We start from the raw sequence: 13,071 nt of genomic DNA on the forward strand, positions 1-13,071 counted from the left end.
GGGCTTGTTTTAAGATGTTGAAGGAGGGGTCAAGCCTGATGGGCAGTGGGGGAGAGGTACACAGGAAGGGGGCAGCTCTAGTGAAGTCCTGTAGTTGCTCATGGAAGTATGAGACACATGGGGTGGTTAGGAGGTGGTCATTGGAAGATCAGAGTGGGGGGCCAGGTGTGTATCTGCTGACCAGGTCAGAGATGTCGGTTGGGCATAGTCCATTGAGGGATTTGCATAGTGGAGTCATGAAGATTGTTGGGAGAATTGGATTAATTTGGCTACTGCATTTCTGATGGTATGGGGGGGGGGGGAGGGGTGGTGGTGGACAGTGTGGTTCATAGGCAGGCTTGACAGGAGGGTGTTGCAGTAGTCCAGGCGGGAGATGATGAGGGAATGGACGAGGAGTTTGACAGTGTCCAGGGTCAGAACCTGGAGATGTTGGGTAAATGGAAATTGCAGGCCCTAGTATTGCTTTGGATGTGGGGGATGAAGGAAAGGGCCAAGTCCAGGGTGACACCCAGGAAGCTCAGTAATACAAGCTGTTTTCTGCATTGCTGAATGGGGTAATGCTTGGTGAATTGCAGCCATTGTGGCATAGTGTGCGCTGTTCAGCCTGGATCGGCCGCACTGAGTCACTGATGGTGTATTGCAATGTGGCCACACAATACTTCCGAAACATCTGAGCTGTCACACAGAAAAATCCAATGTACAGTTTTGGATCATAAAAATCAATGAACACTTAGACTGCCGTCAACGTCTATAGGTGTTCTGTGCTATCGCATCCATATGCCACACATGTCTAAAAAATGTTGTAACCTCCCTAGTGGTATGGATGAGCCTGACTCGTCCTAAAAAAAAAAATATAGCTGGAATCGGTAAGGACAAGTCAGGCTCGTCCAGCTATGCACTTACTCACCCGCGGCATCCCGGGCATGCGGGATCCCTCATCGTCACCTTGTGGCTTCCCTGCGTGTGGATTCCCATCTTCTTACTGGTGATTTCCTCTTCTACCTTCTTCATCCGTTTCCTGTCCCCCGGTGATCACAACCCCCGGCGTGTCCCTCTGACGACGCTGCGTGCACCCCCTGGTGTCAGTGCACACCGTGTCATCACATAAGGCAGCAATTCCATCACATAAGGTGGCAAAACCAATACAAACATTTGTATTCAAGCTAATAAAAATCATTCAAAATGTAAAAAAAAAAAAAAAACTATGGGCAGCACTACTTCCCATAGCAGCAAATAATAAAGTAAAAGAATAAATAAATGCTATTTTTATATTGTATGCATGCCGGTGGACAGCTTGCAAGACCGCAACTTCCAAGCGGCGCGCAAAAATGCTAACAATATAAAGGAACACTTTAGAAAATTGTATTGCTTTTGGCACAATAATTGCTGGGAAAAGAAACACCCGGTAGGTTAACACAAACCTACTTCTGCCTGCAGGGATGTCTAAAGCAGGGCTTTTCAACCCTGTCCTCAAGTACCACCAACAGTGCATGTTTTGTGGAAATCCACAGAGGTAATTAATCAGCTCTGCAGAGACACTAATTACCTCACCTGTGCATGTTTGTGGTTTCCTGCAAAACTTGTACTGTTGGTGGTACTTGAGGACAGGGTTGAAAAGCCCTGGTCTAAAGGCATTTGTGTTTCCTAATATTCCTGTGCCACTAAAAAGTGTTTAGTACAAAGTTTTGGCTCAATTCCAACTTTGTACTTCACTTAAAAAATAATTCCAAGCTGAGACATCAATATGCAAATGTTACTGCACATCCATACAGCTTGAATATGGACCGATCAAATGCTTTCACTGCAAGATGTGATAAGTCCAACTTACAATAAATATTTCATAATTATTTGTAGAATTCTGTAATGGTGAGCATCATTCTCAAATTGATTTGCTCCTTAATAACATCTCTACTTTGGTACATGTAGATTTGGGCAAGACCTGTAATAAACCCAATGCCAACATCGCTGGCACTGGCGTGTAGCTTTAGTAAAAAATAGCTGTTAAAAGGTTACATTCCTTAAAGAGAATCTGTACTCTAAAATTCTTACAATAAAAAGCATACCATTCTCTTCATTATGTTCTCCTGGGCCCCTCTGTGCTGTTTCTGCCTCTCCCTGCTGCAATCCTGGCTTGTAATTGCCATTTTTATCCAGTGTTTACAAACAAAAGACATAGCAATTGATACGCTGAGAAGAGCTGAGTGTGTGCGTCATACAGAGTGTGCAGGGGGCCTGGAGAGGGTGTGTATAGCTTCTAGCCAATCACAAGCAGCATAGCACATTCCACACATTCCAGTCTCAGCCCGACAGAGCCGACAGAGGAGAGAAGATCATATAACAGAGATAATACAGCCACTGTGCAAAAAGGAAAGGCTGCAGTTAGACAGAGCACATTAGAACAGGTATAGGAACTTATAGGATAGAAGAAATAAGGATGAAAATTTTGTTACAGAGTCTCTTTAAAGGACAACTGAAGTGAGAGGGATACAGAGGCTGCCATACTTATTTCCTTTTAAACAATATCAGTTGCCTGGCAGCCCTGCTGATCTATTTGGCTGCTGTAGTGTCTGAATCACACCAGGAACAAGCATGCAGCTAATCTTGTCAGATGTGACAATAATGTCAGAAACTCCTGATCTGCTCCATGCTTGTTCAGGGGCTATAGCAAAAGTATTAGAGGCAGAGGATCAGCAGGATAGCCAGGCAACTAATATTGCTCAAAAGGAAATAAATATGGCAGCCTCCACATACGTCTCACTTCAGTTGTCCTCAATAAATGTTTGTCACCTTCTGATCTTTCGGCTGCGGTGGCAAAATTCTGATCCAACTGTAAAAATATCTGAATGGTGTGCGGTGTGTTGGTTTTTAAACAAAACATTAAAACAATCAAAACTGATTGAATTTAAAAGATCTAAAGGAAACATTTGAAGGTGTGTGGCTACCATTAGCTTTTTGGCACACGGTGCTGTAACCCTTCAGCACTTACATTTATGTATCTATACTGATATGATGTGCTGGGTGGTATATCTGTGGTGCTATGTGGCACCTTGCTGTGTATTGGGGCACCCAGTCTGTACATTACATGTGCTGTAAGGCGGGAGGCCTCTACTCCCACCTTACAGCACATGTAATGTTGGACATTTGATGTTATGGGTGGGGTCACTGTGGTTTTTATCTTTTTATCTATTGTGTTTGATTCTGACCTAGTCTTTATTAAATGTTGTATTTATTTGAGCTATGGATGCTATTGTATCCTTTCTTGCTCTATTTTGATACATGTGGATGATAATGAATGATTGCACATTAGCTCTAGTGGTGTGTATATACAGGGGGACACATGAGAGACCAGCCCGGCTGCCTGGCAGGAGCGTGAGTATATACAGGGGGGTGCATGAGAGACTGGCCCGGCTGCCTGGCAGGAGTGTGAGTGTATACAGGGGGCACATGAGAGACCAGCCCGGCTGCCTGGCAGGAGTGTGAGTATATACAGGGGGGTGCATGAGAGACCGGCCCGGCTGCCTGGCAGGAGTGTGAATATACAGGGGGGTGCATGAGATCCCGGCCTGGCTGTCTGGCAGGAGTGTCAGTGTGAGTATATACAGAGGGGCACATGAGAGACCGTCCCAGCTGCCTGGCAGGAGCGTGAGTATATACAGGGGGCATGAGAGACTGGCCCGGCTGCCTGGCAGGAGCGTGAGTATATACAGGGGGACGCATGAGAGACCAGCCCGGCTGCCTGGCAGGAGCGTGAGTATATACAGGGGGCACATGAGAGACCGGCCCGGCTGCCTGGCAGGAGTGTGAGTATATACAGGGGGGTGCATGAGAGACCGTCCCGGCTGCCTGGTAGGAGTGTGAGTATATACAGGGGGCACATGAGAGACCGGCCCGGCTGCCTGGCAGGAGCGTGAGTATATACAGGGGGGTGCATGAGAGACTGGCCCTGCTGCCTGGCAGGAGTGTGAGTATATACAGGGGGGTGCATGAGAGACAGGCCCAGCTGCCTGGTAGGAGTGTGAGTATATACAGGGGGGTGCATGAGAGACTGTCCCGGCTGCCTGGTAGGAGTGTGAGTATATACAGGGGGCACATGAGAGACCGGCCCGGCTGCCTGGCAGGAGCGTGAGTATATACAGGGGGGTGCATGAGAGACTGTCCCGGCTGCCTGGTAGGAGTGTGAGTATATACAGGGGGCACATGAGAGACCGGCCCGGCTGCCTGGCAGGAGCGTAAGTATATACAGGGGGCACATGAGAGACCGGCCCGGCTGCCTGGCAGGAGCGTGAGTATATACAGGGGGCACATGAGAGACCGGCCCGGCTGCCTGGCAGGGGTGTGAGTATATACAGGGGGGCACATGAGAGACCGGCCTGGCAGGAGTGTGAGTATATACAGGGGGATGCATGGGAGACAGGCCCGGCTACCTGGCAGGAGTGAGTATATACAGGGGGGCGCATGATAGACCGACCTTGCAGGAGTGTGAGTATATACAGGGGGTGCATGAGAGACCGGCCCGGCTGTCTGGCAGGAGTGTGAGTATATACAGAGGGGGTGCATGAGAGACCGGCCCAGTTGCCTGGCAGGAGTGTGAGTATATACAGGGGGGCACATGAGAGACCGGCCTGGCTGCCTGGCAGGAGTGTGAGTATATACAGGGGGGTGCTTGAGAGACTGGCTGCCTGGCAGGAGTGTGAGTATATACAGGGGGGTGCATGAGAGACCGGCCCAGCTGCCTGGCCGGAGTGTGAGTATATACAGGGGGGTGCATGAGAGACCGGCCCAGCTGCCTGGCAGGAGTGTGAGTATATACAGGGGGTGCATGAGAGACCGGCCCGGCAGCCTGGCAGGAGCATGAGTATGTACAGGAGGGAGCATGAGAGACCGGCCCGGCTGCCTGGCAGGAGTGTGAGTATATACAGGGGGGTGCATGAGAGACCGGCCTGGCTGCCTGGCAGGAGTGTGAGTATATACGGGGGGTGCATGAGAGACTGGCCTGGCTGCCTGGCAGGGGTGTGAGTATATACAGGGGGCGCATGAGAGACCGGCCCGGCTGCCTGGCAGGAGTGTGAGTATACAGGCAGCCCCCAGCCAGCCGGTCCTCATGTGCCTCTTACTCTATCACTGCCGTGTGTCCTCTCCGGCTTACCTGAAGCCTGTGTCACCTGCATGTGCTGCCGTATAGGTAACGCTCTCATACCGCAGCAAATGGAGGTGACACAGGCTTCATAATGCCGGAGACCCCACACAGCGGGGATAGAGTAAGAGGAGCACGGGGGTCTTTCCTGCACCACCCTGTATATTCTCTTGTCATTATCTGTCACTGCTACGGCAACACACATGATTGCTGACAGGACAATGACTGTTCTCTGACTGTTATTATTTCTCCAACAGATTATGGTGCAGAAGATAATGGTGCCGCACTACATTTACCAGCAGGAAACTCCACTGCTGAAAATATACCCAGCAGACGTCACCATGAGGACAAATCACCAGATCTCTCCAATCCTGAGGAACCTTCTGATAGATCCCATCCTGTTACCTCAAATACCCATCCTTTTTTATGTTCTAAGTGTGGGAAATGTTTTCGTTTGGAAGCTGGTCTTCGTACACATTGCAGAATTCACATAGGAGAGCGTCCCTACTCATGTCCCGAGTGTGAGAAATGTTGCAGTCAGAAATCTCACCTTCTTAGACATCAGAGCAGTCATACATGTCCAGAGTGTGGGAAATGTTTCAGTCAGAAAACTGATCTTGTTAGAAATCTAAGAAGTCGCACAGGAAAGAGTTCTTATTCATGTTCCAAATGTGGGAAATCTTCCTGTTGGAAATCAAATCTTATTAAACATGAGAGAATTCACACAGGAGAGCATCCGTATTCGTGTCCAGAGTGTGGGAAATGTTTCAAGCAGAAAGAAAGTCTTATTACACATCAGAGACGTCACACAGGAGAGCGTCCTTTTAAATGTTCTGAATGTGGGAAATCTTTCAGTCGGAAATTTGTTTTTCTTAGACATCAGAGAAATCATTCAGGAAAGCATCTTTATGCATGTCCAGAGTGTGGGAAATGTTTCAAGCAGAAAGAAAGTCTTATTACACATCAGAGAAGTCACACAGGAGAGCGTCCTTTTAAATGTTCTGAATGTGGGAAATCTTTCAGTCGGAAATTTGTTTTTCTTAGACATCAGAGAAATCATTCAGGAAAACGTCCTTATGCATGTCCAGAGTGTGGGAAATGTTTCAGCCAGAAAGGTAATCTTATTACACATCAGAAAAGTCATTGGTGAACGTGCTTTTACATGTTCTGAATGTGTGAAATGAACATGTAAAAGCACATTTTCTTAGACATCACAGGAGACACACAGGAGAGTGTGAGAAATGTTTTCGTTTGAAAGCTGGTCTTCATACTCATTGCAGAATTCAAATAGGAGAGAGTCCCTATTCATGTTCAGAGTGTGGGATATGTTGCAGTCAGGAACCTAATCTTATTACGCATCAGAGAAGTCATACAGGAGAGCGCCCTTATTCACGTCAGGAATGTGGGGGAAAGTTACAGTCAGACAGCTTATGAAGCTACGGGGATACAAGCACAAGTCTCCTGGAAGCACATATTATTAGAGCAGCAGCAATGACGTGGCCTCACAGTGCTGGAACTACACTACAGATGTCACCTGCTCTACATTCAGGACTTTCTCCAAGCTGGGGACTCATCCTAATCTCTCATTTCTTGCTGATCATCTCAGAGGACATATGCTGGAAGATTACTGGGGAAGACTAGAGTTATTAGTTACCTGGTAACATTGTCTCCAGTAATCTTCCAGGACAAGTGCCCCCCAGGGATTTAGGAGCAGACTTGTAATGTGAAGTAGAATCTTTCTCCAGTATGATAGGAGCTGCTAATGCCGTGGTAGATTATGTCTGCCTAGTCTGCTTCTTTCTATAGCACTGAAGGCAGGACTAATGGTATGGTGATATTATAGGGGAGGTACTGATCTGTTCCCTGGTGTCTCCATGGCAGCTGCATAGTAATGGGCTAAGATCGCGTGTGGAAAACTGAAAGACTAGTGTGTCCCCTGCCTTACTGTATCTTTCACATTTCAGCGCTGCTTTCATTCATTCGCCAAACTACTTATCACACCTAAATTATCTATATGTTGTTTTTGTTTGGTTTGGTTTTTGGGGCCAAATTAGGATTTTTGTGTTTGTTTGGTTTTTTTTGTGTGTTTTTTCTAACAATTACCATTTTCTATGCATTTTAAAAGGGTGAAATGGAAGAATGACAATGTCTTCATTAAACAAGGCTATTCTAGATAAAACCCACACATGTTGTTTGCCCATTTGTCCTGGTTATCACAAGATGTAGGTTATGTTTCTAGTACAGTGATTTGTGTTTTTTTTCCTCATTGTACTTTATGTATAATTACAAACCCTTATCTTCAAAAACAACAGTAATACACCCTCATGGCATACATATTTCAAAAGCAGAGTCCCCAAGGTAACAACAATTTATGACATTCACCTTTTTTTGAATGTTGGATTGAGTTGTGACATGGGCCCAAGCTGAAAAACACATCAAAATGTATTCCACACCTCATTTTGATTAAGTTATGTCACCTATACAACTTTTGATAACAAACTTGATGCACATTATTCTATTATTTTCAAGGAAGAGTCGGCACCACCCAAGTAATTTATAGCTCTTTTAATGTGTGGGCTGCAATGACAGACTGTTGTTTGCCCGACTAGGTCCTTTTTCAAATTGCAATAGCCGTGGTAAGTGAACATCATACAAGTGCACCTTTAAATGCATGTCCCACAGGGCGTCAACCAAAAAGACACGCTGTGGGCGGGGCTAAGCGGCAGACCTGATGGGGAACTACTAGGCTAACAACCAGATTGTGCATAATAATGCTAATTAGCAATGCCAACACCCACCTGTCACATCTTAGGCTGAACCGCTGTCCCTCCTGCGCTCTCATTACCACCACGCGGATGCGATCAGAACGTCGCGTCCCATGCGTGTTACAGCGAGATTATAGAGCGCCCAGCACATAACATACGTCCCAGAAGCGTGATGACGTCATCAGAGCGGCGGTCCCGACCAATGGGAAAGCCCTAGACGGGTCAGCAGTTGCCATAGTAGCATAACAAAAAGTACTGAATACAAAAAATTGAAGAATAGCACCTTCAAATAAACTCTTCTGCAGCACTTCCCATAATCAAACACAGGACAGCCAAAGCCAGTCCATAACAATGGAGGCTGCAAAAACAATCGTAAGGCGCAATACAGTCAGTACATATGCACAAAAAATAGAATAAAGCATACTACCTCCATCAGACTTCCGCAGCTGAGCCCCAATGTGATCTAAAAGCAAAAAGAGATAAAAGAGCAATATTAGCTAAGAAATAAATGAATACTAGCTTGAAACAATGACATCGCGGTAACACGCATGGGATGCAACTTTAAAGGGGAACTTCAGCCTAAACAAACATACTGGCATTAAGTTACATTAGTTATGTTAATTAGAATAGATAGGTAATATAATCTCTTACCCACCCCGTTTTTAAAGAACAGGCAAATGTTTGTGATTCATGGGGGCTGCCATCTTTGTCATGGGGGCAGCCATCTTTTTGGTTGAAAGAAGGTGACAGGGAGCAGGAGACACAGTTCCAACTGTCCTGTGTCCTGATCACCCCTCCCAGCTGCATGTGCTAGGCTTCAAATGCCCGGGCAGTTTTTTTCTGTGCAGCTAAAAATGAGGCTTGTATAAGAGAAAAAAAGTTCTGATGCTGTGAAACTGTTAAAGAAACACCAGGCCTTTCCAGTGCTGCTGAGTCAATTTTTAGTCTGGAGGTTCACTTTAAGGTTGCATCCGTGTGATGCTGGCGCATAATGATGATGCACTATGCAGAAGTATAGTCTCATTCACATGGCGGTAATGAGAGAGGAGGAGGGACAGCGGTTCAGCTTATGATGTGACAGGTGGGTGTTGGCGTTGCTAATTAGCATTATTATGCACAAGCTGGTTGTTAGCCTAGTAGTTCCCCATCAGGTTCGCCACTTAGCCCCGCCCACAGCATGTCTGATTGGTTGACGCCCTGTGGGACATGTATTTAAAGGTGCACTTGTATGATGTTCCCTTAGCACGGCTATTTCAATTTGAAAAAGGGCCTAGTGCCCGAAACAGCAGTCTGTCATTGCAGCCCACACATTAAAAGAGCTATAAATTACTTGGGTGGTGCCGACTCTTCATTGAAGATACTGAGTGTGCTCCTGCGGACACAGGAGTAGGAGTCAGGGCACGCCAACTAGTCCAGTGGGTGCTCCTTCAACCTATTGTATATATACAGTATTATATTATTCTCAGGCCGGTTTCACACTGTATTTTGGCATCAGCGTTGCGGTGCGGCACGGCACTGCCAAAAGCAGGCCTTCAGGGAATACCGTGTTACTTTGCGGTACTAATCTGATCCCTACCATAGTCATATGTTCATTGTTGTCTAGGGACAATTAAAGTGAGTCTGTACAAAAAAAAAGTAGTCCCCAGGGGGGTACTTACCTCGGGAGGCGGAAGCCTCAGGGTCCCAATGAGGCTTCCCCTATCCCTGTAGCTGCAGGCAATCCAGCGCTGGTTCCCCCAAGCATCCTGCAATCCTCGCTCGACAAGCCTGATAAGGCTTGCTATACTTACCTTCCCTGGCTCCAGCGGGAGGCGCTGTTGCGGCTCTCAGCATGGAAATAGACGGAAATAGCCGATCTCTGCCGGGTCCGCTCTACTACGCAGGCGCAGGAGACTAGTGCCTGCGCAGTAGAGCGGACCAACAGCGATCTGCTATTTCCGCCTAGCTACGAGCGTAGAGCCGATACTGCACCTGTGCTGGAGCCGGGATGGTAAATATCGAGAAAGCAGTCGCCAACCAGCTGGAAGCCAGGCTTACAGATAACAACATCTTTGATACTTTTCAGTCAGGATTCAGGAAAAGGCACAGCACTGAAACAGCATTAGTCCGAGTAATGAATGATCTACTTACTGCAAGGGACAAGGGTGATTGCTCACTTCTGATTCTTCTTGACTTGTCTGCAGCATTTGATACTGTGGATCATGAAATACTAATCCAGCGACTGAAGAATTACTGTGGTCTAAGGGGTACTGTTCTTAGCTGGTTTCAGACCTACCTATCTGGCAGGACACAGCAAGTATGTCTGGGTACACACTACTCTAATCCAGTGCCACTTCCCTATGGAGTTCCACAGGGTTCTGTACTATCACCATTACTCTTTGCAGTCTACATGCTCCCACTGGGCAAAATAATCCAGAACTATGGCCTAGGATACCATTGTTATGCAGATGACACACAACTGTATCTGTCCTTCAAGCCTGGCACCCAAGACCCATCAGCATCCATAAATGCGTGTCTAGTGGATTTACAAAATTGGATGAATGCCAGCTGGCTGAGGCTGACAAAACAGAAGTGTTGGTGGTAGGTGGTCCACACATGATGGATAAAGTTCAAAACGCTCACCACCTCAAACTAGCAATTGGGGGAGATACTGTAGAGTATAAAGACTCTGTGCAAAACCTTGGGGTGATCCTGGATGGAAATCTAAAACTCAGACAGCAGGTATCAGCTGTCGTCAAGTCTTCCTTCTTCCATCTAAGAAATATAACGAAAATCAAACACTTTATCCCAGCTGAAGACCTACCCGCCCTGGTTCATGCATTTGTATCCTCCCGCCTAGACTACTGCAACGCCCTGTTCATCGGATCTACAGATAAGGTTCTGCGCCCCTTACAGCTAGTACAGAATGCTGCAGCCAGACTCCTAGCCAATGCCCCCCGCAGCTCACACATCACCCCAGTACTGCAAACTCTTCACTGGTTGCCAGTAAAATGGAGAATCAATTTTAAGATCTGCCTGCTGACATTCAAGGCTCTAAACCACATGAGACCCAAATACATAGCGGATCTATTAGAACTTTATGCCCCTCCACGCACCCTCCGCTCTGCCAAAAAGATGAAGCTGATTATTCCCAGGATACAATTAACATTTGGTGCTTGGGCCTTTTCCTACGCAGCCCCCACTCTATGGAACTCACTTTCACAATCAGTACGAGAGGCTCCCTCTCTGGATAGCTTTAAAAAAGGCTAAAAACTCACCTCTTTTCCCGAGCCTCTGAGACTGTATAATGCAGGGTCACAGCGCTTTGAGTCCCCAGGGAGAAAAGCGCTATAAAAATATTATTGTTATTTACATCCCTGCTGTTTGGAGGGGCACAGCGAGACCGCCATGGGATACAGGAGGATGGGGAAGCCTCAATAGGATCCGGAGGCTTCTCCCACCCGTGGTGAGTACCCCCCCAGAAGAACTTTAAGGGTGCATACACACATCAGACCATAGTCTTTGGAAAATGAAAGATCACAGACCAATTTTACCCCCTTCATGTAGTATGAGAGCCATACCTACACAGTCTTTTCTATGGAGCTGAACTCCCCATCAGACAGAAATCTTTGCAAGATGCTGCACCCACAGATGCTGTACACATGCAACAGATCAGTATCTGCAAAGGATCTGTTCCCGCAAAAGATCCGTTCCTGCAAAATGCATTCATAGTCTATGAGATCTGCAGATCATCATACACACCTTGTTTAACAGACTTCATCTGCAGATCAGATCCACCAGGATGGATTTTCAGATCTGAAGATGAATGTCTGATCTGCAGATGAATGTCTGTTAAACAAGGTGTGTATGAGGATCTGCAGATATCATAGACTATGAATGCATTTTGCAGGAACGGATCTTTTGCAGGAACAGATCTTTTGCAGATACTGATCTTTCGAATGTGTGCAGCATCTTTGTGTTCAGCATCTTGCAAAGATTTCTGTCTGATGGGGAGTGCAGCTCCATAGAATAGACTGTGAAGGTATGGCTCTCATACTACATGGAAGGGGGTAAAATTGGTCTGTGATCTTTCATTTTCCAAAGACTATGGTCTGATGTGTGTATGCACCTTAAGTTACAGGTTTTCTTTAAATTATCTGTATGTTTTTGGGATGTGGGAGAAAAATAGAGTGCCCAGAGGAAACCCACAAAAACACAGGGAGGACATACAAACTGTGTGCAGATAGTACCCTGGCTGGAAATCAAACCGGAAATCCAGCGCTGTTAGGCGAGAGTGCTAACCACTGTGCCACCATGGCCATTCCACTGCTCTCCCATATAGTTTTCACCATCTCTTCCTCACAGTGCCACATTTTAATTTACCCGGGATCGAGGGTTGTGCTTGTGTCTGCCGCAATGTAAAAGTACTTAAAAACATTTAAAATGCCGCAATCTGGCGCTGTCTCGACTTAAGGACAGATTCAGGTTAAGAACGAGATGACAGTCCCTATCTCGTTCATTAACCGAGGACTGTACCTGTACCTGTATTACAAACCTCATTAATTTTAGGTGCTCGGTGTGCTTTAAAACTAATTTGCTGCAGACAGGGAAGTGTGCAAATAATTTCACTCATATACAAATATTGAATATACAGTATATTATTAACTGAAACAGGGAGATAAAGTGCACAAGTAGCTTTCAGCATAGTGTAATTATTGCAGTCTAGGGCCAATTTACGGGAAGCCAATTAACTTATCTGTATGTTTTTGAGATGTGGGAGGAAACCCATGCAGACACTGGAGAACATACAAACTCCTTGCAGCTGCAAGGTGAGAGCGCTAACCACTGCGCCACTGTGCTGCCAGTTCTGTTATGCTCCTCTCAGTCTGTGGCATAGTGTGCAGCAATTGTCACTGTGGATTCCTCTTCTCTCAGTAAGATATATGCTTTTCTCTCATCTTCTAATGTGAGAAATTCTGGGAGTAGTTCCATCAATTTCTTAAAGTAAGTGTCCCTGGTTGCAGTATAATTGGGGATTCATAGGGCTGTAAGCAGTGCCAAGTGACAGAAATACTGCGCAAGTTCAGAGAGACTGGGGGCAGCAGAGAACTGATGGTGGATACGTGATGTCACTACAGAAGCACCCACAGAACTGCTGCTGGCAATCTCTGGCACTAGAGCACGAGCTGCACA

General features: G+C 46.4%; 1 protein-coding gene across 1 annotated transcript in view; it reads left to right on the forward strand.

The window, feature by feature from the left end:
• The window catches only part of LOC137524151 (zinc finger protein 84-like), a 62,325-nt gene extending 55,049 nt beyond the window's left edge, over positions 1 to 7,276 (forward strand). Inside the window, exon 6 of the mRNA XM_068243723.1 lies at positions 5,392 to 7,276. Coding sequence (XP_068099824.1) covers positions 5,392 to 6,284 — 893 coding nt within the window. The 3' untranslated portion in view covers positions 6,285 to 7,276. The remainder of the gene's footprint in view (positions 1 to 5,391) is intronic.
• Positions 7,277 to 13,071: the final 5,795 nt, after the last annotated feature.

This window comes from Hyperolius riggenbachi, chromosome 7, assembly GCF_040937935.1.
Source record: "Hyperolius riggenbachi isolate aHypRig1 chromosome 7, aHypRig1.pri, whole genome shotgun sequence".
Taxonomy (NCBI): domain Eukaryota; kingdom Metazoa; phylum Chordata; class Amphibia; order Anura; family Hyperoliidae; genus Hyperolius; species Hyperolius riggenbachi.